General features: G+C 40.9%; 1 protein-coding gene across 7 annotated transcripts in view; it reads left to right on the top strand.

Moving 5' to 3' along the window:
- ZNF532 (zinc finger protein 532) overlaps positions 1-24,987 on the top strand; it is a 33,680-nt gene extending 8,693 nt beyond the window's left edge. For 5 of the 7 annotated variants that reach the window (XM_059847728.1, XM_059847729.1, XM_059847727.1 and 2 more), the window contains 8 exons: positions 876-3,235; positions 7,821-8,002; positions 10,865-11,041; positions 15,062-15,224; positions 18,631-18,909; positions 22,257-22,369; positions 22,707-22,854; positions 23,120-24,987. In XM_059847728.1, coding sequence (XP_059703711.1) covers positions 896-3,235; positions 7,821-8,002; positions 10,865-11,041; positions 15,062-15,224; positions 18,631-18,909; positions 22,257-22,369; positions 22,707-22,854; positions 23,120-23,614 — 3,897 coding nt within the window. In that variant the 5' untranslated portion in view covers positions 876-895 and the 3' untranslated portion in view covers positions 23,615-24,987. The remainder of the gene's footprint in view (positions 1-875; positions 3,236-7,820; positions 8,003-10,864; positions 11,042-15,061; positions 15,225-18,630; positions 18,910-22,256; positions 22,370-22,706; positions 22,855-23,119) is intronic. The other 2 variants (XM_059847733.1, XM_059847734.1) reach the window with 2 other exon arrangements.
- Positions 24,988-25,431: the final 444 nt, after the last annotated feature.

The following is a 25,431-nucleotide window of genomic DNA, read 5'->3' as shown; positions in this document are numbered from 1 at the left end:
AGACTTGGGACACTATCTAGCTTTTTTTGAGCGTATGCAACAACTGTAAAAAGACACCTATGGACACATGTACAACCAGAATGCAACTAATTAGTATCCCAGATTATGAGAAATTGTGTCAAAGCTTTATGTCAGTTTACATGGATTTGATATGCTTTGGTATCTGCAGTCTTTTCCATTTAATCCTCATAGAAACTTGCTTTGTGATTTTGATTCTATGCATGCATCTGTTTTTTTATTAAGAACTTCATAGGTTAGACAGAGGGTCCAAAACCATTAAGTGAACTGTATAAACAAATTTCCAAGCACTTCTATATTTATTTGAAGCAGTTTCATGAAATGTCTGTGTCTATTCCAGTATCCTTTAAAAATTTTCCTCAGTTGCCTTCTCATAGTCCACAATGACTTCCAGGTAGCTAGTGTTGATGAATACCTAAGTCTAACAGATGTTTATTACTTTATCCTTCATTATTTTCAGGAAGACTCCTCAGGTTAATAGTGCAACTGTTAAGGAAAGTCAGGACTTAGAGGAATTACAAGTGTCTTGTGTTATTTTTGTGCATGTCCAGGTATTTTGCAGTCTGGGTGGGTGAGGATAGGAGTGACTGTAGGACAGGGAATAGGAAGAAAGTCATTGCAATTTGGGCCCAGAATAAAATTGCCAGGTTACTATCTGTGGAGTTTATAAATTACTGTAGTTCTTGGTGTAATAATTCAACTGTACACTTGGACACTGTTTGTAATGTATAATCTCTGAAAACATTACTTCAGAAGTGAAATAGCACTTCTTTGCATGGCAGATGTGAACAAGTGCTTGTTTTGTATAAGACTGGGCTACTAGAGCTTAAAGTGATGACTTTCTGCTTATTTTACAGATTTGCTTACAATCAAATACATGGCCATGGGGGATATGAAGACCCCAGATTTTGATGACCTTCTTGCAGCCTTTGACATACCAGACATGGTAGATCCCAAAGCAGCTATTGAATCTGGACATGATGACCACGAAAGCCACATAAAACAAAATGCTCATGCAGATGAAGATTCCCATGTCCCATCATCATCTGATGTTGGGGTGAGCGTCATTGTGAAGAATGTGCGCACTATTGATTCTTCCGAAGGTCTGGATAAGGATGGCCACCATTCCACAGGCAATAGCTTGCACAATGGCTTTCTAACATCAGCAGCTCTTGAGAGTTACAGTAAAGATGAAGGGAAATCACTTAAAGATGATGGGTCAGCTTCTGAGACTACACTGAAGGATTCAGCTTTCAACCAGTTCAGCCCAATATCAAGTGCGGAAGAATTTGATGATGATGAGAGAATTGAGGTGGATGACCCCCCAGATAAAGAGGAGATACGTGCAAATTTCAGAGCAAATGTCTTGGCAGGATCTCTATCGCAGCAGGAATATGACAAACTAAAGGCACTTGGAGGAGAGAACTTAATTAAATCTGGAATCACTGTTTCAAGTAGTATAGATAAAAATAAAACTGGTAAACGAGAGACAGAGACAAGCTCCATGAATTTAGGTGTATATGAGTCTTTTAAAACTCGAAAAACAGAGGACAAGTTGCTAAAAGACAGTTCTGAGAAGCTTCTTGAAAACAGGGTACTTGATGGAAAACTGAGTACTGAAAAATGTGACACAAATCTTGCCAGCATTTCCCAGTCCAAAGCAAAGTCATCAGCAAAGCTTTCGTCCTGTATTGCTGCAATCGCAGCACTGAGTGCTAAAAAGGCAGCTACAGATAGCAGTAAAGATTTACAGTCTAATTCAGGAGAATCTTCTCCATTACCAAAAGACATGAGTGAAAGTCCCCGAGCTATTGAAAAATCTCCTGAGTCTCAGAGTCTCATTGATGGTGCTAAGAAGCCATCTGTCAAACCACCCGACAGTCCAAGAAGCGTCTCAAGTGAGAACAGTAGCAAAGGGTCTCCGTCTTCTCCTGCAGGGTCAACACCAGCAATTCCTAAGGTTCGCATAAAAACCATCAAGACTTCTTCTGGGGAGATCAAGAGAACTGTTACTAGAGTGTTGCCAGAAGTTGATTTGGACTCTGGTAAAAAGCCAGAGCAGAGTGCTTCCATGGTAACCTCCATGACGTCTCTCCTGTCTTCACCAACTTCCGCTGCTGTTCTCTCCTCTCCTCCCAGAGCTCCTCTGCAGTCCTCAGTTGTCACCAATGCAGTTGGATCTGCGGAACTTGCCCCCAAACAGGTCACTATCAAACCCGTGGCTACTGCCTTCCTGCCCGTTTCAGCAGTGAAAACTGCAGGTTCCCAAGTGATCAATCTGAAGCTCGCTAACAACACCACAGTGAAAGCCACTGTCATCTCTGCTGCGTCCGTGCAGAGCGCCAGCAGCGCCATTATCAAAGCTGCCAATGCCATCCAGCAGCAGACGGTCGTGGTGCCAGCATCGAGCCTTGCCAGTGCCAAACTTGTGCCAAAGACAGTCCATCTTGCCAACCTTAACCTTTTGCCTCAGGGTGCTCAAACCACCTCTGAACTGCGCCAAGTGCTAACAAAACCCCAGCAGCAAATCAAGCAGGCAATAATTTCTGCCGCCGCCTCCCAGCCTTCGAAAAAAGTGTCTCGAGTGCAGGTGGTGTCATCTCTACAGAGCTCTGTAGTGGAAGCATTCAATAAGGTGCTGAGCAGTGTCAATCCCGTACCAGTTTACATCCCAAACCTTAGCCCCCCTGCCAGTGCGGGAATCACGCTACCGACACGAGGTTACAAGTGTTTGGAGTGCGGCGACTCGTTTGCTCTCGAGAAGAGCCTGACCCAGCATTATGACAGGAGGAGTGTGCGAATTGAAGTGACTTGTAATCATTGTACAAAGAATTTAGTTTTCTACAATAAATGTAGTCTCCTGTCCCATGCTCGCGGGCACAAGGAGAAAGGCGTCGTGATGCAGTGTTCCCATCTGATCCTAAAACCAGTCCCAGCAGATCAAATGATAGCATCTCCTTCCAGCAATACTGCTGCAGCCGTGCTCCAGAGCGCAGGGGGAGCTGGCACGCACTCCGTAACAAAGATCCAGACTGGCTTAACTGGGACAGTGATCTCGGCCCCTGCGAGCTCTCCTGTCATTCCAGCTATGCCGCTAGACGAAGATCCATCAAAACTCTGTAGACATAGTCTAAAGTGTTTGGAGTGCAATGAAGTTTTCCAAGATGAGACATCTCTTGCAACTCATTTCCAGCAGGCCGCAGACACAAGTGGACAAGTAGAGTATCCTATGTTTACATTCCAATGTTTCATCTATAAGCCTAGGAGACTTTGGATATGTTTTTACTTTCATTTAGCTGTTAATTATCTGAACCTCTGTGATTAAAATGATAAATGAAAACCCCAGAAAGTCTTGCAAGCACTTACGTAGTGAATGTCAACACTTTTTAAATAAGACTTAGAATCTTTATAGGCCCTGAAGTCTGAAATTGGCACTGTATATTTTGCTAAAATTTAGCATTAGCTTTCTTACAGCTGAACATGTTAATACAGAAAATAATTGTGGGTATTACTAATCATATGTTAATGCTTCTTTCTGTGCTTTGGAATTTGACTAGCTTGTGGAATCCACTTAATTGGCACCCTCATTAACAGCCCATCTATTCAACCTGAATGATAGCTCTAAGTGATTCATTCTAGATTGGTCTTCAGGTTTTAGAGTTTTCACCAAGTGCCCTAAGTGAGGGAGGCATTCCCCTCACATGCAGGGAGGGACTCAGGCAGTGACAAATGGCACACTGACTACTGACAGGAATGCTGCTGTTTGCCTCAGCTCTTCCTCAGAAAGTGCAAAGTGCTGTTCTCACTTGCACGTCTTCCTTTCTGTGTGACCATTGGTTTAGTTGGTTTGGTTTCTTTTCCTCTTACAAATGCTAATGAGTTCAGCATAAAAACCATTTGAAAATTATTTACTAATGTATGTGGCCTGACCTGAAAGAAATACGTCATTCAATAAAACTTAATATTAATCAGTGTGCGATGTATTTTATAATCCTGGCAGAGTGAAGGTGGTTAATTAAATGATATGGTTGGATCTCTGTTGGGGTGTGCCAATTAAAAGGGATTCTGGTGTGTTTCAAAGCATTCAGGTGAGCTTGGTGCTCCAGCTTCTTGCTGCGGGGGAAGCTGAAAACCTGCAAGCATGCTCAAGACAGGAATGCCCCAGGAGTCTTTCTGGGAATCACACAACAGTGGATAGGCTAAAGATTTTTAAATCCTGCAGTCAGGAAAAAAAATGCACTAGTCCTAGGAGCACAGGCAGATTCCTGTCAGGATCTATTCACTACATGTAGGACCTATTCTGTACCACGAAGCAGCTCCACCGCACCTACCACTACAGGTAGTAATGTAAAGAGATTTGCACGTGGAAATAACCTTGATTATGTGGCTCTGCCTCAGCTCCTCCCTTTAACTGGCTAGCAGAGTTAGACTGTAATTACCTGGATTCCAGGTGGATGCCATGCAAGTGAATTTCTGTTTGTAAGATACTCCAAGTGTGCATAGCTCAGGGAGTTTCCTTCAGCAGAACACGTCCATCCATAGATGTTGCTGCAGTTCTGAACAGGATCTAATGGCTGACTGTTAGAGTATATTCTGCACCAACTCGGGCTACTTAATACTTAGGGTGTTTAGCTAACTGATTTGCTGATGCTTATTGGTTATAGATAGATGATTTTTCTTCCCCATAATAAGCCCATTAGGTAACATTCCATCTAAGGTCCAGTAGACCTTGCAAAAACCTGGTGGTTTTGGTACTGGAAAAGCAAATAAGAAGGTGACAAGACAAAGCAGTTGGATGAGGGACAGAGAATAGGTTGGGAGGATGAGGCTAAAATAGAAATTGAAAAAGAAAGAGAGCAAAGATAATGTGATGTTCTCACTTTCAGGGTGTGAGGATTTTTGTCTTTATGGCCAAGTAAACAAAACCTTTTGCCCTTCCCTTTCTCCCTCTGTCTGGTGCTTTTGCCCTGTTGCTGCTGAGTTTGCTCTCCATACGTGTCCTTTAGATACTGTTTTTCCTGGTAATTTACTAAAGGAAAGCAACTGTGATGTTCACAGAATGTGAAAATGCAGCTGCAGGGAGGTGGAGAGAGAAGTATGGGTTCCCAGGTACTGCTATTCAAGGAGGGAAGCCCCTGGAGCTGCAGGAGCAGCTGGCATTGCCTGCTGCCTGTCAGGGTGTTTGTGTCTCCTCATGGAAAGCCGCTCTGCTGAGCTGCAGGTTTTAAAAAAACAGTGCAAAGCACTGGAGGAAAATAAGCTATTTTCATGTTCTTCCATTTGAAAAGAACACTTAATAAATGTAGTTCTAAATGCTCTTTGTTGAAGTATCCTTTTACATCTTAATTACACTTTTTTTGTAGTCCTTTTCATATGTCAAGCAGCCGCTGTTTTTTATGTTGAGTTTGGTTGCATCCTGTAGGGGTAGTGTTTCCTGGAGAAAGGCTCTGTATAGTCATTTATTACTAAGCATGTTGCTACTTTTTCATTAGATGTTACCTCTTGAGAAGCTTGGATGAGAAATACTCTGACTTGTTTTCCTTCTTGGTGCTTGGCACTGTCTTTTTGCTGTAAAACTGCCATTATTGTGGGGGGAAGAAGACAGGGAAGTTGGATGAGATTGGTATTTTTTCTTTGGAAGGAAGTAAGAATAAAAATAAACACTCAGGTTTTGCAAACAAGTAATAGGAAAAAAGGTTATTTGCAGCTTACTGTTATTTCTAGTGTCCCATCTAATTGCTCCTGAAACGGAAAATGTATAGTTTTGTGTTTCCAATGAGTAAGTTGCTGCTCTTATACTCCTGTTACGAAGGTAGAATGTTTTGTTTAAAATAAGCAATGGTAGAACAATCTTATCAATGAAAATAGATTCACTATAAAGTTGTTACCTTTCTGTAATGTTTTATTGCCACTAATATTCCTGTTAAAGGAATATTAACCTAAAGGAATATTCCTGCTAAAGGAGTATTAACCCTGACTCACTGATAGGTTTTCTGGCTGAATAAAACCCTCATCTACTTGCTGGGGGAAAAGGTAGCAAATCTGGGCTAATGAATGTTAGTATTTCTCTTAGTTATAGATAGGAGTATATAGCTCCCATGGAAACTGCATAGCTCATTTCCCTTCATACTCAGCGTATGTGTGTATCTTTATTTTCCACCTGCACCATTTTTCCTTCTAACCCTTTTTTTTTTCTGAAACTTTGACTTTAAATGCAGGCAGGTGATGATTTTCACAAACTGTGTTTTATTTTGGTGTGGGTTGGAATGAGAGAACTGGAAGTTAATGCCACCTTAAGCCCAAAATAAAATGGTAAGCAAACGTGCTGAATGTCAGAATTTTGCAGTAGATGCTTCTTGTTCTACTGTAATCAGTTACAATTAAACATTTTCTGTACTCACTGAAATAGCAGCGCAGGGGCCTTAACTAAGAGCATTATTGGCATGTTGGGTCAGCAGATATGTCTGGCAGCTTGCTGCAGAATCAGGAAGATCACTGAGCTGGGGCTGGAATGTTGTGTGGCTCTTCCGTGGCATCACATCCCCGTTTCCTTCAGAAGTCCTGCAAGCCAAAGGCTTTGGAAGGACTGTGAAACCTCCAAATGTTTCTGTTACTGGAATAAGAAGTTCTGGTTTGCTGTTTTCTTACGTAATCAAATTATGCTCCAGATTCTCCAGTATTGTATTACAGCTTGTTAATACAGGAATAGCCAAAGAGTGATTTGGGGAATGGTACTGAGCCCAGTCAATGTGGCACTTACTGCTGGTCAGAGGGTTTTGCCTTTATCTGAACTTAAGACAAAGTTAACACCCCAAAACAATTCCGGTCAGCCTGAGGCTGTGAGTCCCCCATTTTTGGGCACTCTTTGGTCACTTAAGGCCAAGTATTTGGCATTTCAAAGTGGGTATTTCTTCGTGTCTCAGTATAGCCTTGCTGTGTCCCAAAGGCTCTAAGCAGGTGCCAGTTTGAAATCTCTGTAGATAGCTGAACTCAGGCAGAGCCTTGCAGGAGAGCAGTACATCTGCCCATGCTGAACACTGCTGTAGTGGGCTGGCAGGAATGCCAGTGCAACCTGCATTGCAGTGATGGCATGTTTTCTTTGCTTAACATGCTGTATATTTAATGGTTTGCATTTTGCCATCTTGCTGCGTCAGGACATGGGAGAACTCTGTTTGTACAGAGACTGTGTTCAAACACACTGGGCCACAGTGCTCCCAGAGCGTTTATTTCACGATTTCTTCATGCATATGTTAGTAAATAAGTTACAGTGCAGATCTGGAGGTCTTTTTTTGGTCAATATTCTTGCAGAGTGTACACATCACTACATATGCCAGAACATTCTTACAACATTCCTAAAAACATGTAAATACATGTTCAAAAACATACTGATGTCATGAAGGAGTCTTGGGTTTGATTTTAAATCTTTGCAAGTTGCTGGTGAGGTTCACAAGTCCCAGGCCGTAAGAGACAATAGCAATAATTTGATTCTGGAGTTGTATGTAGGCCCCTTGCACTATTTAGGTAATCTGGGAAGGCACCTGAGTAGTATTTCTGTAAAGCACGTGTATCTCCTGTGGTCAGTGGTGTAGGAAGGAGCTTTGTAGCCCAGGATGCCAGTCAGTCTGGCTAGCAGCACCTGCCAGCTCTGTCAGCAGGGCTTGGGTTTGTACTTGCCTACTGCATTGGGTCCCATCCCAGTTATGACATTTAACCTTTATTTGCTGTATTGCAGTGTTTGACACAAGATGTTATGTAGAGCTGAACCAAACCTTTTGTCTCATCTATTCTGGTTTATCATTTAGAAGACATGCAATATCTGCCAGATGCTGCTTCCTAACCAGTGCAGTTTTGCATCACACCAGAGAATTCATCAGCATAAATCTCCATACACGTGTCCTGAATGTGGAGCAATCTGCAGATCTGTCCACTTCCAGACCCATGTCACTAAGAACTGCCTGCATTATACCCGAAGAGTTGGGTTTCGGTCAGTATCATGATTCCTTTTGCTGTCAATTTATGTATAATTTATGGTTTTTAAAGTGGTTTTCCGTTTTCGTAAGCACTGTTTGGACAATACCAGCTTCATGGGTTTAAGATTGTCATGGCAACAGTAGTATTAGTACTGAAATTTTGGAATAAATACATTAGGATTCTGCTTTGTTTTGGGCATCCACTTTTGTATATGATTGAATCAGAATATTAGCTGGTGTAGCACAAATTCAGGTTTATAAAGTCTAGAGAGTTCAGATGCATTGTCTTAATTTCAGGTTTTCAAAAACCTTCTTGAGTTTTTCTAAAACATTGAATTTTCGATTGTTCTTTCTGGTAGAAGAGTCATTGTCAGTACTTCCAGAATGTATAGTTGAGATGTTGGTGGGCATACTGCATCTGTCTGGTTGTTCTCTTTTCTGTGGCAAGTCAAGATTCCTTGACTTTAACACTTTACATCACTTGGAAATGGCCTTTCTCAAACAACCTTGTCTTTTGGTTCTCCTTTGTTACTCTTCAGTTTCCCTTTGGCTTTTACATTTCCCTGTAATGGCAACTCACTGAGAAAATGGGGAGCAGAGGCATTTCATAGAAATGTTTAGTTTTGAAAGACTTGAAAAAATGCTTTCTGTTAGCATTTTCCTTGCACTTGAATGGCAGGCAGCACAGCAAGAGATCAGAAGAGCCAGCTGTACCATGAGCTTTGCTTAGCACTCCAAAAACACGTCCACTTCACCCTGTCTGCCTGGAAAAAGGCCATTCTAAATCTTACAGCAGGTAGCTCCTTCCACCCTTAAGGTGCCACAGTTCATTTTCCAGGATGTCTGTGCAATTGTTCCCTAAGGGATGAAAGCGTTTTTACTGCATCAAGCCTCTGTTATCAGCTTGAATTCATGGCCTGACATAACTCCAAGCTCTTTTCATTTCTTTGGGTTCTTTTCTTTTACCCTTTTCTCTCAAGCAGTAGTCTTTCCTGTCCTGCATTTCCTCCATCTGCTTCCTGCACTCCACTGCTCTTCCCTCTGATGTATGTCTCTTGAGTTTGTACATGGAATCACCTCTAGGGACTCCTGGCATGCCCCAGTAACACCAGCAGAAAGAATCCCCTTCACTGGGAATCTAAGTCACTAAACTTTTCAAGATGTCTCATAAACATCTCATGTCATACTGAGTCAAGAATTTCTTGATCTGGTGAGACTAAAGCAAAGCCACCCAGGCAAGCAAAAGCAGTCTCTGGGAATGTTACTGTCTCACTCCTTACCCTCCTCAGCCTCTCCTTAGAACTGTGGTGCTTTTCCCTGTGAGCAGCACAGCCTGTCCTGCCTCTCCACAGGGCCTCTGCCAGGAAGTTCCCTTTGACTCCAGTGATTTAGGCTAATTGCCTGCCCTGAATCAGCTGAAAACTTCAGCCTGAAGTTTCACTGCATCCTGCTAAGGTGAAAGCAAGCAGCTGTTAGAACAGTCCCCGAGAGGAAGGCTTGGACCTTAGGAGCTGTGTGATATACAATGGTGGATGCTGAGGATCAGTAGAAAATAAAGTCAAGCCATGGCACGGGGAGGTGAAAACGCCACCCCGCTCTCCGGAGGGACACCTCAGGAGTACATGTGTTACTGAGAGCCTCACGCTGTGTACGGCTCTGAAAAGTGCTCAGCTCTCTGTGAGCACAGAAGCTCTTAACGGAGCAAAAAAAAAAAAACCAGAATAATCTGCTTTAGAGAATGCATTGGTAAGCAGAGACTAGATAGGTATAAACTCAATGAATATTATTAAGAGTGTAAACTAAATGCCCAGAAAAAGAATGGATAACATTTCATAAAATTCAAGGGTGATAAGTTTTAAAAGTAAAATGGGATCCTTGAATTCAATGTAGAACTGCTTTATTGCTATCATCAGGGCAGTAAAACTATCGAAAAATTAAATTGACATTTATATGGAAACAATCATACTGCCATGATGGATACTAAAATTAAAATTCTGAAAGGGTTGAGGCCTTCTACGTTTGAAGAGTTTGTAAAAGTCTTACTGTAAAATACTGATCAATAAGAAATTAGCTCATTTGACAGGTAATTGCTGATTGCACTATGTTCTTGGACTGATTTGGGAGCATTTGCTACTGGAGATGCAGGGCATTAAAGGGGATCATTGTGTATAAAAATTCTTATGTTCTAATATTAATTCAATTTTTTAATTGTTTCATTTTAGAATAGATGCAGAAAGGTCACAAATTTTCAACACAGCAGAAGTATGTTTTTGAAAAATATTTTCTGAATTCCAATATTATATATTGATCTGATACTAGGGATTTGGTTTAGTTTTCCTGAGTTTCAATCCAAGTGCTGATTTGATTACATGTACAGAAAATCATTACCAGTATATCTTCATTAAATCTAAACAAGGGAAATGGTGAAAATATTTTCCTTACTGGTTTTCCATTTGGTGGTAGTTTCTAAATTGCTGTGGTGTACTTTAAACAATGCCCTGCATGTGATAAAAATGCATTCTGGAAAATCTCTTTCCAAATTTGCAGAGGATTTAAGCATTTTTTCTGCAATCAATAGAATATTTGTCTGTCCACCCTTCTATCTGTTTTACTGTAATAACATAAAAACGTTCTGACCTCATATCTCTTAGATTTTCAAATGACAGTGTGTGAGATTTCTTTCCCCTTATTTTGTGATCCACAAATCACTGGTTATGTTGATTCTTACGGGGTTGTTTAAGTTGACAGAGTAATGTAGTTTTATCCAGTTGTTAGCCATGTGTGTTTCTCTCTTCCCTTTGCTTGAAAATCCATGTTGATTATGTCCAGCACTGCTCAGGGCAGGCTGCACTGACTCTCCTCCGCTCTCTCCGCAGCTGCGTGCACTGCAATGTTGTGTACTCTGACGTGGCGGCACTCAAGTCTCATATTCAAGGTTGTCACTGTGAAGTCTTTTACAAGTGTCCTATCTGTCCCATGGCATTTAAATCTGCTCCCAGCACACACTCCCATGCCTACACACAACACCCGGGTATCAAGATAGGCGAACCAAAGTAAGCAAACTTCATCTTCTACTGCACTTGCCTGCATTTGAATGACCCGTGAAATTGCATTCTGTCCTGTGCTTGCAGGACACCTCTGACAGCCACCAGTTTGTCAGCCTGCTGGTAATGTGGGATTTGTGTAGTGCTTTCACGACTTTTCAGCTGGTAGTTCATTGGGCAAAGGTGACATTGCTCTGAATGCACTAGCAGGTCTTTAAGCACTGCATGCTACAAGAGAGTGATTGCAAAATGTAATTACACAAATTATCTGGACAGGTGGCCAGAGCGTTGCTCGTTCTGATGTTTTAATCTGCTTAGCTCATCTGCATTTTTACTGTGAATTAAAATAATGTGATTCCTGAAAGAGATGCTAATACTAATTGGTGCTTATGTGGTGATTTTCATAACGCGGTTGAGAAGTTGAGAAAAAGCAATTTTATCTGTTTATACAAGCTTTTTTCCCAATAGGTAATCTCTTTCCAGCTTAAAGCAGAAGTGGTTTTGTTCTGTGGCTAGGAACGTTGCCCATAAAGGTGGTAGTTTGCTGAAGGTGGTGACACAGGGTACAAGTAAGACTCGGCTTCAGGGTCTTTTTTTAAAGCTGTTGGGCAGCTCTGCTGAAGGTGCTGCTCTGTGTGCAGACTCCTCCAGCCCTCGGGTGTGAGCCTCTCTGAGCACCCCTTCTCTCCATCTGCCTCTCCCTTACTGCCAGAGTGCACTGTTGAGAGCAGATAGGGGTTGAGCTCCTTGCTTTCTCTGGGGCATGCACAGAGCACCAGCACGGTAACAAGTTGCAGGCTCAAGAACATCGAGGGTGTCATGTGATGTAATAACCAGCCTTCCTAAGAGTTCAGCTTCTCACTGTTTCTTCTAACATATTAACAGCAGATTTTTTTCTTTGTTTACACTTCCATCAAAGCAAAATGACAAACTTGCCATGTCTGATACCAAATGGAAGTAATTTCTGCCTAGTGGGAAAGGATACAGTATTTTAATTCAGGATGGGATCATCAGTCAGGGGCTGTTAGATACCAGCATTTAAAACTTTTTTCAGGTTCCCATAGTTCTCATTAGAGAACTCTAAAAGATTAAGATCACTGTTTGTTTAAGATGCTACACATACAAAAAGTGAACTGAGCTTGGATCTGCCAAATTGTTTCTGATCAGGTTAATGAATTAAGTATTTTGCATTAGTTCTTTTCCATATAGATGCACTTATAATTGCATTCCTCTATGAATTTACTTTGATTATAAAAAAAATGAAATTAAATTTTATTATGTACTACTGTAATAAGTCACAGAATCCATAGTGGAGCAGTCCTCTTAAGAAGTGGTGTTTCCTTTAAATCTGCCAGTTTTAATCACAGTGCTGCCTTAAATGCATGCAGAGTGACTGTTAGGATTTTTCCAGCCCTTGCAGTGTTCAGAGTTCTTGGCTTGCTTAGTTCTGAGCAGAGCTAACAGGTTGTATTTGAGGCAATACATTCACATTTGGGTTAATTGTGCTGCATCATGGAGCACCCAGGCTGTGTGACTGGCACCCACTGCAAGCCTGCCAGCCTCATTCCTGAGCCCAGGGGTGTGGCACAGTCCAAGGACACTGGCCATGGCTTCAGCAGTGCCCCATGGCTTCTGAGGGACTCTGGAGTAGGTCACAGTCCTCTGTTTACAGGAATTGGGCTCCTGGGGAATCTGGCTGCCTGCCCCTGGCATTTACTTGGAACTCTGTGATTTACAATTACATTACAAACAGTTGCTGCAGAACAGATGCACTAAACTATTTAGTGTATGAAAAATGACTTTTATATGCAGGGATTCTCGGTGGAATGAAATGAGATTATTTTAATATAGGGAAATGGATGGCTGTCTTGTTTTTCAACTCTGGGAAGCTCTCTCCTGTCATACTCTAAGCTCTGGTTTCCCAGAAAACCACAGAGGTGATCTTTTTTCAGTAAGCAGTGTCTAGGAATGGCACTAAGATATTTTTCATGGCTGATCTATTTTTGAATACTGGAGAAATTCTTGTTTATCAAGGCAAATTATGGATATTTATGGTACTATTGGTAAAAAGTGTATTATCTCACAAGTTCCTTTTTTTTCTAGAAAAAAAAATTGGGAAGGAGGAATACTATCCTCTGGTGCAGAAGCTTTCCAAATGCTAAATGTCTTTTATATGACTGAAAGTATTTTCCTGAGATAACATTTGTATTTATTCCAAGATGGTACATGAATTTGCTAAACAGAGTTTTGGCAAGAGAAAAGGCCGTGTGCCTGCTTTGGTGTGTACTGTGGGATAGGAGCAGTGCTGAGTAACCAGCCTGGGAGTGGGACGGGACGGGATGGGATGGGATGGGATGGGATGGGATGGGATGGGATGGGATGGGATGGGATGGGATGGGATGGGATGGGATGGGATGGGATGAACTACCTGACTTATTCCAGCATCCCTGTAAATGACATCCCGTGGAAGCACAACTGCCTTTCAGCTTTGAACAGCATTTTAGGCTGTTGCATGTTAAACCCTGACTACTTCAATTAAATTAAAAAAACCCTAAAACCAGTGTACATGGTTGCATGTATGTAAGGATTGAAAATCATGTTTTTGCTGTGTCTGAAGGAAATACTCCAGGTGTGTATAGTCATAACTCATACTGGGAGTTGTGCTGGTATGAATTTAAGTGAGTACAATCTTTGCCCAGAGAGTTGTCTGAAATTTGGATCTTTACCAGATAGTTCTGCTCTGTGAAGGCAGGGTAAAGTACTTTAGCTGCCATAGAAAATACAGAGATTTAGCTTGTGGCGTTTTTAGAGAGTTACAGTTTTAATATGTGATAAATTCAGAAAGAATTTCTACAAGTCTCCAGATCTGCAGTGAAGTGTTTACCACAGAAAGCAGGACAATAGATCATCAGAGGATGCTGTGTAAATAATACATTTATCTTAGCATGTGTGAGAAACTGGGACCCCTTGACAGCACAAAAACAAAGTCTTCCCCAGTTAATATGAAGAAGTGCATTGTTTTTCATTTGGAGTTACAGGACAGCTTGGACATGGAAACAATGCCCATACTCTTGTCATCTCAAAACACAGTGCAGAGTGATCCCTAGAGTTCTGGAACAATGCACTATCCATGATAATTACTTAGAGGGATATAGAAAGGATATTATGTGGCTAATGAGAAGATTTAGCGCTTTAGCAGGTAGGAGGGTTTGATTTTTTTTTTAAGTGGAAGTTACTCTTAAAGATGGGAGGCGCTTGTTGCTGTACTGAGCACCTGTGGTTGGGTTTCTTTTATTTTAGCTAAACTTTCTCTGCAGCACTACAGATTACATGGCTTAGATTTCTCTCTTATCTCATGAGCTGTGGTTAGAAAACTGCTGTAAGAACAGGAGTCTGGGGAACCTATGTTCAAAAGTCACATGTGCTCCAAGAAAGGAAGTGTTTGGTGGTGTCTCTACATTTCTGTGACAGATTCATCAAGGCTTGGAATGGCAGATCAGGGAAATCCCATCCTGTTGGAGCTTCAGGGCATTGACAGAGTCTAGGTTTGGCATTCAGGAGCATCACAGCCATGAACATTGCCAAAAATGTATTTATCTTGAAGTATGTTACTAACTAGGATTGAATTAATCACTCCCTTTAAATGTACTGCATATACAATATACAGGTTTGTAACCTGGAGCAGGGATATTATCCTTTAGCTACAATGTGAGTCCAGAAACCGAAGATGTTGAACTGTCAGAGTATCCTGAGCAGATGTTGTTGTATCTGTAACTGGCACTTGCTACTGTTTTCTGGCTTCATGTTTGCACTTTTAAATTTTTTTTTTCTATTTTTCTGTTTCTTCTCCTGCCCCAATATTTTGAAATTGAAGGATATTTTGAATTAGTTTAACTTTTTTCAGGCAGTGTGAAATGATTGCTTAAACATGTCAGATCTTATCTGTGATGAGAAAAAAAGTTAACGTCATGATTCTTGCAAATAGATCATCAACATGACTGACATTGTTTACTGTGCTTCTGTTTTTAGAATAATATATAAATGCTCTATGTGTGACACTGTGTTTACTCTACAACCTTTGCTCTATCGCCACTTTGATCAGCACATTGAAAACCAGAAGGTGTCTGTTTTCAAGTGTCCAGACTGTTCTCTTCTGTATGCACAGAAACAGCTTATGATGGATCATATCAAGGTGTGTAGGCATCTTCTCTTGTTTCCTTCATGATACCATTTGTCATGCAATACATGCTGTGAGAACACGCTGTGAAAAGGCACGGAGTAACAAGACTGCTGAGAGAGGTGTTAATAATTCTGAGGGGGTAATCTGTGAATGTTGTTCTCAAATGTTCAACTTTTATATTTTGTCTGGTCTTCAGCATATCTGTAATGACCCAGTCGGTTTTTCTGTAAGAATGTTGATTTTTGTATCCTGGGAATATCTCAGCAAGTCCAATCCTAACAAATACTGAGTTTTATTTACGGTATATTAAGTATTATTCCAATTGTTAGGAGCTGAGAATGATGAGTGCATCACAAAATCAAACTTTGATGTTCAGAATTCACCAGGAAGCAGTATATTGCTAAATGTAGAGGTTACCTGTGTTATACGAACTTGAACATGTGTGCTTTGAAAAAAACTCCAGTGGATTTCCTCATAAACACCCTTAAGAGCTGACGATTCACTGTGATCCTTTTAAGTCCTGGTTTGAAGGATCAGCAGCCCCCTGGCTATCATTTGTTAGCGGTGTGTTTGCCACAGACTCTTACCTCATGTCATACAGAATACTGTGGAGCTTGCTGCGCTTCTCTGGCAGTGACATAATTTCTGAATCCTGCTTCTTTACCGTAGAGTGGAAGACCAGACATCTTTTTTGGCTGCTAAAACCATAATTTTGCGTTTTCGTCCCAGCTATGGCTCTTGTAACCACAGAATTCTCTGAAGTAGTGTTGAAAAGAGGATCACAAGTCTTAAAAAAACCAGGTGATCTTAAAGCCAGTCTTCAGCTTGAGGAGGAGATGAGGGAAAGGCTGAGCCAGGGTGTTCAGCAATACAAGGACTGGGTATTTTCATTGTTTCTGAACTAGTAGCACTAGTTCTTGCATGTTTACAGCAAGATATCTTAGATGCTCCTCTCATGCAGCAATGCAAAACTCTGATTTCTGTTCCCTTTGATCTATTCAGATGATTGGGGGTTTTTTACTAAATAGGCAAATTCTGTGTATTGCAGTGTAGTCTTGTTTCTGTAATTAGTTTTTCCTGACTCACATATTACTGGAAAAGTATTGTCATATCTGTACACGAGTACTTCTGTAAGACCCGAAGACAACACTTTGAGGAGCTCCATCTGACTGCAGTTAGGGCCAGAAGCTATCTTTACAGAAATCAGGGTGCTTAGCATCTCACATTTCAAAGATATGCTCACTTACTGGGCCACTACTTAACTTCTTTGGCTTTAGCGTTCCATGACAGTATTTGAGCTTTCAACCAGTGGGGTTTTAGCATGATTCACGATAAATGATTCAGACATTTCTGAGACTAAAATTAGAGTATTAATCAATACATGTGCAGTAGCAGTGTTGCTGGTTTTGCATTTAGGATGTGTGTATAGCATTAGGGACTGGAGCAAAGCATTGTAAATTGGAATTCAGTTAAGGGGGACTGAAAAAACAGTAACAGGTTATGGATAAAAGCAGAAAAGGATTCAGGGAGAGAATAAAAGCACAAAAGGACTCAGGGTCAGTACAAGTGCCAGACAGAGGCAGAGCTCAGCTGCACAGAAAGTAATGGTTTGGTATGGCTAGACATAAATCATCAAGGCAGAGACAGACCTGGTGAAAGTAGGACAGAAAGGGATAGAAGGAAGCTCAGGAGGAGATTATTTAAAGCTACAGAAAATAACCCAGAATAATTCCTGCAGATGCCAATATTTCTTGATGGCAAAATGTATGTCTTATTTTCCTGTAATGATTTGCTACAAGAAAATTTCCAGCAGCCAGTGAGAGCAGATGTTGAAGGACTTGCCTGGCCTGGAGGTGTAATACTCCCAGCCAGGGAGTGTTTGGCCAGCACTGGGACTCCATACTATGCTTTAATGCTCTTGGGTAGTTTCAAATAGGAAATGTAATCTTAAGTATTATATTTACAAGACATTTGGAAAGTTGAGCTCTAACATGTTACATGCTGACAGTTTAGGCTGGAATGGAATCTCCAGGTCAGCTTCAGTTGACTGAGAGTACAGGAACCTTGTTTCCTGCTCCCCTGTGCAGTGGGATACTAAAGCCAGCCTCCTCCTTTACTACACACCTGCACTTTGCTCTTTGTTGTTGGCCCTATGCACTTTGCTTTTTATTAACAGTTATGGGGGGTTAATTACTGGCTTTTCTGCTATTTAAATCTGTTAAATCAAAGAACATGTTCTACTGATGAGGTTGATATTTGATCTAGAGCCAGTGTAATCTCAAGAGCCAAAGTATTTACAAAAGAACTTGTTGCTGGAATATTACGTCGATACTCCTATATTCCCAGAATCAAGAATGGATTTAATGGGTTTTACCTAAAGAAAAAATAATTCTGTTTGGGCTGGTTAAATGTGTCCTCCAAGAGGGTTACAGAAAGGGTCAGTAGGTGAGAGGATCAGAACACTGTCCTGGTAAAGGACAAGCCTTTCAGACATGAGACCTCAGTTGTGGGTCCATGTTCAGCAGTGGATTAGCTCTGTGCTGCATTCATCCCTGCTGGCCCACAGCCCTCCTCATTCTTGCTGTTTCCATGTCCACATGTGGAACTCAGACACACAGCTGAAGCCCCCCAGCCCTTTCTGTACTAGTCGCTCTGTTGGAAGGCTCAGGTGTCACACCAGTGCACTACACTGGTTTGGAAATGGGGAGTGGGGGAAGGAGGAGTTCTTCCCTTCTTACTGACCATTGACTTAAAGTGCAGACATAAGTCCCTGAGGAAAGCTTCCAGCCAGGAACTTCAGGGTCTGGAGAACAGCTGCTCAGACCCCTCTGATCTGCTGTGGGGCCCTGTCTACCCCACACACCTTGCCCCACACTACCTAGCAAGGTAGCCCTAAATGAGTGTGCTCATAACCTGACTAGAGAGTAAGGCAGGGCTCAACCTCAGCCTCAACATAAAGTGTTAATAAATTACATAGCTGTGTGATATTTCCAGAGTTGCCTTATCTTATTTACCAATATGCCAAGTCAACATTTGGTCAGTAAAAATGCCTTTCCTTCTTGGAAAACTCCAGTCACATAGTCTGGAATGAGGATGCTCAACTAACATGTCAGGTAAGTAAAGCGAGAAATTAAACTTAACATAAAGTACTTCTTGAGCCCTTTTTTCCTCCCTGCTAAACTGCAACTTAAACTTAACCTCCAAAGTAAGTGTCTCATTTTTCTTGTGAAAATACCTATATCCAGTGTCAGTTATTGATAGGTCATGCTAGGCCTTGCCTTTACTTAATCCTGTTTCTTTGCAAATGTGATCTGATGATAATAGTATGCCAAAGAAGTAACTGAAGGCTTTTGGTTGAATACAACTGTGTATGTCTATGTCAGTTTTGTACCTTTTTTTCCTCTCTCTTTTATTATAGTCTATGCATGGAACTTTGAAAAGTGTGGAGGGGCCACCAAACCTGGGGATAAATCTGCCTCTCAGTACTAAACCCACAACTCAAAACTCAACCAGTCACAACAAGGAGGACACAAAATCTATCAATGGAACAGAAAAGTTGGAGAAGAAATCTCCTTCTCCCATAAAGAAAACAGAACCTAAAAAAGTCACTAGTCCTGGCTGGACATGTTGGGAGTGTGACAGGCTCTTCACTCAGAGAGACGTTTACATCTCCCACATGAGGAAAGAACATGGAAAGGTAAAGGAATATATTCAGTACAAAAAGGTGAATTAAACCTGAAAGGTGAAGTATTTGTTTCTAAATTCCATTTGTGTCTCTGAAAATAATTCCTTTAAGTCCCAGTATTATTATTTACTGTTCTTATATCTATTTCATCTTTTTTGCTTTGGCTGCTTAGTTTTTTTAGTTTCTACATCATTCTACTGAGAAAATCAATTGTAGGCTTGTTCATTCAGTACTGACATTTTTTCAAGATGGAAAGAGTGACAGATCTTGCTGTATTTCATCCAAACATCTAATCTGTTCCAGGTTTTTATTTTTTCTTTGTGCCTTCTCAGTTCCCTCTCTTTATGGTGGTGTGGTCAACGTGGCAGTGCTGGGGTAATGGTTGGACCCAGTTTTAAAGATCTTTTCCAGCTTAAACAATTTGATTCTGTTCTGTTCGGAAGCTCAGTGCCTGTTAGCCTCAGGGAGTGAAGACTCAGTCATGTTTTACTCATCCAGTGAGTGCCAACTGGTGTTTCATTTAAAGGCAGACACATTCCATAGTTGAGCTGTTGCTCTAATCTGACACTCAAGAGTTCAGCTGAGTTAACAAGTTGAATTTTGTATTTAAAGCACCTGAATTTGAGCTATCTTACTTAAAATGGATTGAAAACAAAATGTGGGAATGTTGCATCCTCATGTCAGCAGAGAGACTGTTTGATGTTCTTCCTGCGTTCAATAGCATTTCCAGTTAAATGAAATTAAAAAGACTGGCAGGCAGGAAGGCAGTAGTGACCCTGCTTAGCTGTGGCAGGCTCCAGGCCCTTGCTGACATGTGGCAGCCACCAGCCAAGCCAGTCTTCACCTCTGCAATGCTCTGACTCTTTCCTCAGCTGGGAACCAGGGAGCTGAACTGATGTACTGTGCTGCACTGCAGCAAAAGAACAGGACCGGGAGGGATAATAGGCTGATTTTGTCTAAGTGGAAGAGAACCACTCTGAATGAAAATCTGTAGTTTTCAGGATTCTAATGTGCTGTAATAAATGATTGCACATTTCCAGAGGTTTCTATTACAGTTATTATCTCTAAAGCTGTTCTGCAAATTATTTATTCTGTTTATAAACGTTTTATGGAAATGCTGAAAATGCTGGACTACTGAGTGTCACTTTCAGTTTTCTTAGGACAACTTCAAGCAAATAGCACCCCAGCAACATTGCCTCCAGTTACTCCCACCCCATTCCTTCAGCTTCTTGCTGCCCAAATATTAACTCAGTAGAGCTTTTACTGGCAATCAGAAATGCGTTTAAGACTGAATGCATTGTACATTTATGCAATTCTTAAAAATAAAGCAGCACAACCTCCCAATGAAACTGTCACTTCAGAGTTAACTAGAGAGCGATATTCAGTCTGATTCTATCCACAGCAGAGTAGCCAAAGGCATGTAAAAGAAGGTTAGTAATATATCAATAATGCTTTTTAAATATTAATTTTAAATCTGTGTCTTTCTCTCTCAGATGTTTATGTGAAATGTTACCTCAAGAATAGCCCTTATTATGAAATATTAGATAATTGTTGCACTCAAATCCTGGCCTGAAGGCCTCGTTCATTGCTTCCATTCAGGTGCTGGTTTTTATCCCCATTCAGGCAGTTCCCTGAATAACACGGGAGGCACACAGATACTAAAATGAACAGAAATACAATTCCATGTCTTTCAGAAATGGGGCATACAGACCAGGTGCTACATTCCTTCCCAACCTGTCAAAATTTTTAGTAATTGTTAGCTGTCAAAAAGACTATGTTGAAAAACTAAACTTTTACCATAGAGAAAATAGAAATGAGCATAAGATAACCAAGTATGTCACATGGATCTAATAAATAGAGGAACTAATTTACTGTCTTATTTTCTTAAGTATGATAGGTGTGGGTTAAATGCTCTAAAATGATCCTTTCAGAATGATTGTTTAAAACTGTAATTAAGCAATTCATGTGCTATTCACAAAATCCATTGTCATGCAAGGTATATGAAAATACTAGTTTCAAACTTCTGATTTCTGCTTTTGTAGGACCAGAGTGAAAGATCTGTAACCCCTAGCTGATTCCAGGCTGGATTATTCATAGGAGAGGTACTGCTATGTATATCTCCTTTGGACAGATCCTTAAGGTTCCAGCCCTTACTGGGAACTGTCTACGCAGACAGACAGATTCACATTTTCTCATCCTCTCCTGAGGATCCTGGATGAAGGGAGCCAGCTGTAGGGTAGGAAATTTTGTAGCTGCCTTGGTGTGACTCTCTACCTGATCTTAAAAGTGCTGCCAAAAAAAAAAAAACGTTACCAGCCCAGACAAGTGATGGTTCCAACAAGCCTGTATAACTCCAGTCTGAAACTGGATCATGTGTGTCTACCTTCCACCAGGCAGCCATCTGCTGAGCTCCTTGGGCTTGTGTGCAGGTGTGTTTCTGTGAAAGGGCAGATGTTTTCTAAGTAGGTATTACCAACTCCAGCTTAGTAATTGATCATCCTCTTCTGTATGCTCCACTTATTTACAAAAATAATTTTTCAGTTCTTTTTGGTTTGGCTGCGATTGCAGAAACAAATGAATCCAAAATTCTGTTTGGGTCTCTATCTCGAGTCTCCCCAAGGATTTTAGAACAAGTGTGAGGTCACAGCTAGCTACTCCACATAGTGCCCCCAGGTCCTGCTGAGCATCATCTTCCTCCTGCTTTTCTGACCACGGGCTTGATGCTTCTGCTCACTGCCGCACAGCTACAGTGTGTGACTGCTCCAACCCTTTTCAATTTCTTCCTTTACTTTTTCCTTCCACTTGACCAGTTGCCACATCAGCCCCACAGAATTCCCCAAACAGATGGCCATCAAGTTGGCATCAGATCATACTGCTCATTTTGTCATGACTTTCCTGAACCCTGTTAGTGTGTCAGTGTCTGTGAGATTCCAGTTTGGTCCTTCTTCTGTGCTCTTCACCGCTCCCTGTATGTGGCTGAGGAGCTCCTAGTCAGCAGCTGAGGACATGGTTTGGTGATGGGAAGGGAAAGCAACCTCCTCATCCTGCTGCCTTTATTGATCCAGAAATAGTCCTCTGATCTTCCGTTTCTTTGGTGGAAGAAATTCTCTCCATCCACTGTCCTTGACACCAGTTTACAGCTGGAGACAGGTGTGGGTGTGTGTAGCTCATGGGGGCCACACTGCTTTGAAAGAGGTCCAGCTCTGACTTGTACAGTGTTGTTGAAGAGGGGGTGTATGTGAAGTACAGTACCAAAAATGGGTAAGTGATGTTTCTTTCCTACTTATCAGAAGGTTCAACACAAGCACCACTTTTACTGAACTTTTTTAATGAAAGTCTTTCTCTTATCTTTTTTAAAGCAAATGAAGAAACATCCTTGTCGGCAATGTGACAAATCTTTCAGTTCGTCCCACAGTTTATGTCGGCACAATCGTATCAAGCACAAAGGCATTAGGAAGGTTTATACGTGCTCGTAAGTTCTGCTTTTATTTATTTAGAAATGGAATACGAAAACCGTTGTGAGTTGAACATCTTTCCTTAACTGTGGAAAAGCCAGTGTCCCATTCTTTCAGATGCCCAGGACAGGCCAAATCAATTACCTATCCTGCCTGCAGAAACATGTCAGGCTTCTGAGAGTGCAGTGTGTAAAGTCTGAAATTTGTCTGAGCTGAGAGTTCACAGTTCCACTTTGGGGAACCTGGTTTTCAGGAGTATCTCAAATACAAAACCATTCTTCCAGTCTACAAAAGGCACTTGTTAAGCATGACACTTGAATGTTTGTGTGTGTCTGTGTGTGTGTCTATCTGCAGGCACTGCCCAGATTCGAGACGTACTTTTACCAAGAGGTTGATGTTGGAAAAACATATTCAGTTGATGCACGGCATTAAAGACCCTGATGTGAAAGAAATGACTGAATCTACCAACATGGAAGAAAGGGAAGTAAAAGAAGACACAAAGGTAATCGCTTAGAAGACTCATTCAATCACTGAGAATGATTTTTTTTTTTTTTTGGCTATATATTCAGGATCTTTAAATAAATACAGGTACTTTGATGCCATAAATGACTCATGTTCTGTGAAGTAGAGCCCCAAAAGGATCATTTATCAAGAGTTGTTTTAGAATTTGCTGAGGGAAAGATTCTGACATTTGCTAGTCACAAATAGTTATTAAAAGAGCTGCATATTTATGCTTACATGACACACCATTTCTGTCTCTTTGTTAGGTTCCTAGTCCAAAGCGTAAATTGGAAGAACCTGTAATGGAGTTCAGACCTCCACGAGGTGCAATCACTCAGCCATTAAAGAAGCTGAAGATAAATGTTTTTAAAGTTCACAAGTGTGCAGTTTGTGGCTTTACAACAGAAAATCTTCTCCAGTTTCATGAACACATTCCTCAGCATAAATCTGATGGCTCTTCGTACCAATGCAGGGAATGTGGACTCTGCTACACATCTCATGTGTCCCTCTCCAGACACCTCTTCATTGTACATAAGCTGAAGGAGCCTCAGCCAGTATCAAAACAGAATGGGTCTGGGGAGGATAATCAGCAAGAAAACAAACCCAGCCATGAGGACGACTCTTCCAACAGTGCGGCGTCAGACAGAAGATGCAAAGTGTGCGCAAAGACTTTTGAAACTGAAGCGGCCTTAAACACTCACATGAGAACACATGGCATGGCCTTCATCAAGTCCAAAAGAATGAGTTCAGCTGACAAGTGATCAGATTGTTTGGGATGCAGAAATCTCGCTCCACATTGGAATACTAATGACATTTTTGCTACAGAAAGTTCAACGTATAATAGTATTAACAGTACTGTTCAGGCTGTTGCAATATATTCTGCATAAAAGTGTTCCCTTCACCTCATTGTCTATACCCTTAGAACCATTGAAGCAGTATTTGAGTTGAAAAATGTTTGTATATATTTAAACTAATAATTTTTATACTCTTTGGTTATGTGTTTGTATCAGTATCTAGTGGAAAAAAAAGGGGTTTTTTTTCTGGTTATTTTCTGTTCTTTTGTAGTAAGTTTCTTTAAAACAGAGTTCTGAATGCCAGGGCAGTTCCTTAGGTTCTCCTAAACTGTTTGGTTTTTGAATGCTTCTGAAAGAAACTTTAGCTAATGGAAGTTTAGCATCAGGAGGAGGTGCTAGGAGGGGAGAGGAGAGAGGAAGCAAGCTAAGGGGAGATTTTAAATTCTTAAGAACTTGGACCTTCAAATGTCTAAGGACGCCTTTAAACTTTTTCTTACAAAATATATTATAAAAAAAAGACAAAAGTACCACTGCATGTGTAAAATAAAGTGCTGGTTTTCAGGTGGCAACACCAGAACAGGTGCAGACCTCCCGGAGTGGTGAAGTACTTCTGAAGAGTATAAATGCACAACTCTGAGTATCATGAAGTGACTTTTTTAGGTTTCCAGGTGCTTATGATCAAAGCTCAAATTGTTACAAATGGGCTGGGCTGCTCTGGATTTAAGAAATAAGATGTAATTAGAGGAATAGGTTTATAATGATTATGGTTTTTTTGTCATGTAATTTATTAAACATAGAAATGAGTACACAGCATTATGTATTTTCCTTGCTGGTTATTGAAAGGAAATAGTTGACCCTTGCTACAGGGGTTGGGATTTGCCAGCTCCATGTGATCATGCCAAACGTTCTTGGTGCTCAGTGTCACACACAGCCACAACTGGGAAGGAGCCAGCCCCAGCCAGGAGTGGGACTGGGGCTTGCAGCTTCAGCACAGGCCCTGCAGAGCTTGGCCAGACATTGCAAACTCCTGTCCAGCACCACTAGTTTTGCTTGCACAAGTACAAAAAGGTACCATACTGTCCCTTTCAGATAGAGTTCTCTGTGAGAGTATATTTTTAGTTTGTTTTTGCATTTTATACCTTGTATGTAACCCTACAAAAAATTTTGTACTTTTTTTTAAAACAAATTGTGTATATATAGATAGCTGCATGATAAACAGTAGTAATTGTTGGGTTCCTTAAAAGTCTTGCTACTGTCAGATGTTACTATACACTATGTCCATTTCGACTGTATTAAATACATTTCATATGTAAATAAATGTGGAGCATTTTGCCCCAAAAGATTTGTGAGATTCTGTTATTTATCATTAAATTCTAATAGTTTTAAAATTTGAAGTGTTTAAAAAAATATGGGTCCTCTCAGCCACCTCTGTAAAACTTAATCATTCTGGAAATTGTTTATCAGATACATTAGTTCTGCTCTCTCCACCCTCGTTCCTAATTTGGCTCCAGGGTAGATGCTTGTTAGCCCATTTCTATTACTGGCATATCAAGTGCTTGTGAAGTACTTCATCCTACAGTGGGCACAGCGCCACTGCCACCACTGCCCTTCCCATTTAGTGGATACCTCTGAACACTTGTTTGTTCATGTGCACTGTCAACTGTACAACAAATGAGCTATCACTATGCAGAATGGTGTTTTGTATACAGTGAACAGATAATAAAAGTTCAATTTCCACAGCCATTACTATTACTTTTCTTTATTTTCCCTTTTCACTGTCTTAC

This window comes from Haemorhous mexicanus, chromosome 5 (assembly GCF_027477595.1).
Source record: "Haemorhous mexicanus isolate bHaeMex1 chromosome 5, bHaeMex1.pri, whole genome shotgun sequence".
NCBI classification, from domain to species: Eukaryota; Metazoa; Chordata; class Aves; order Passeriformes; family Fringillidae; genus Haemorhous; species Haemorhous mexicanus.
The sequence above is the reverse complement of the archived record's forward strand: the minus strand, read 5'-3'. Positions and strand labels throughout refer to the sequence as shown.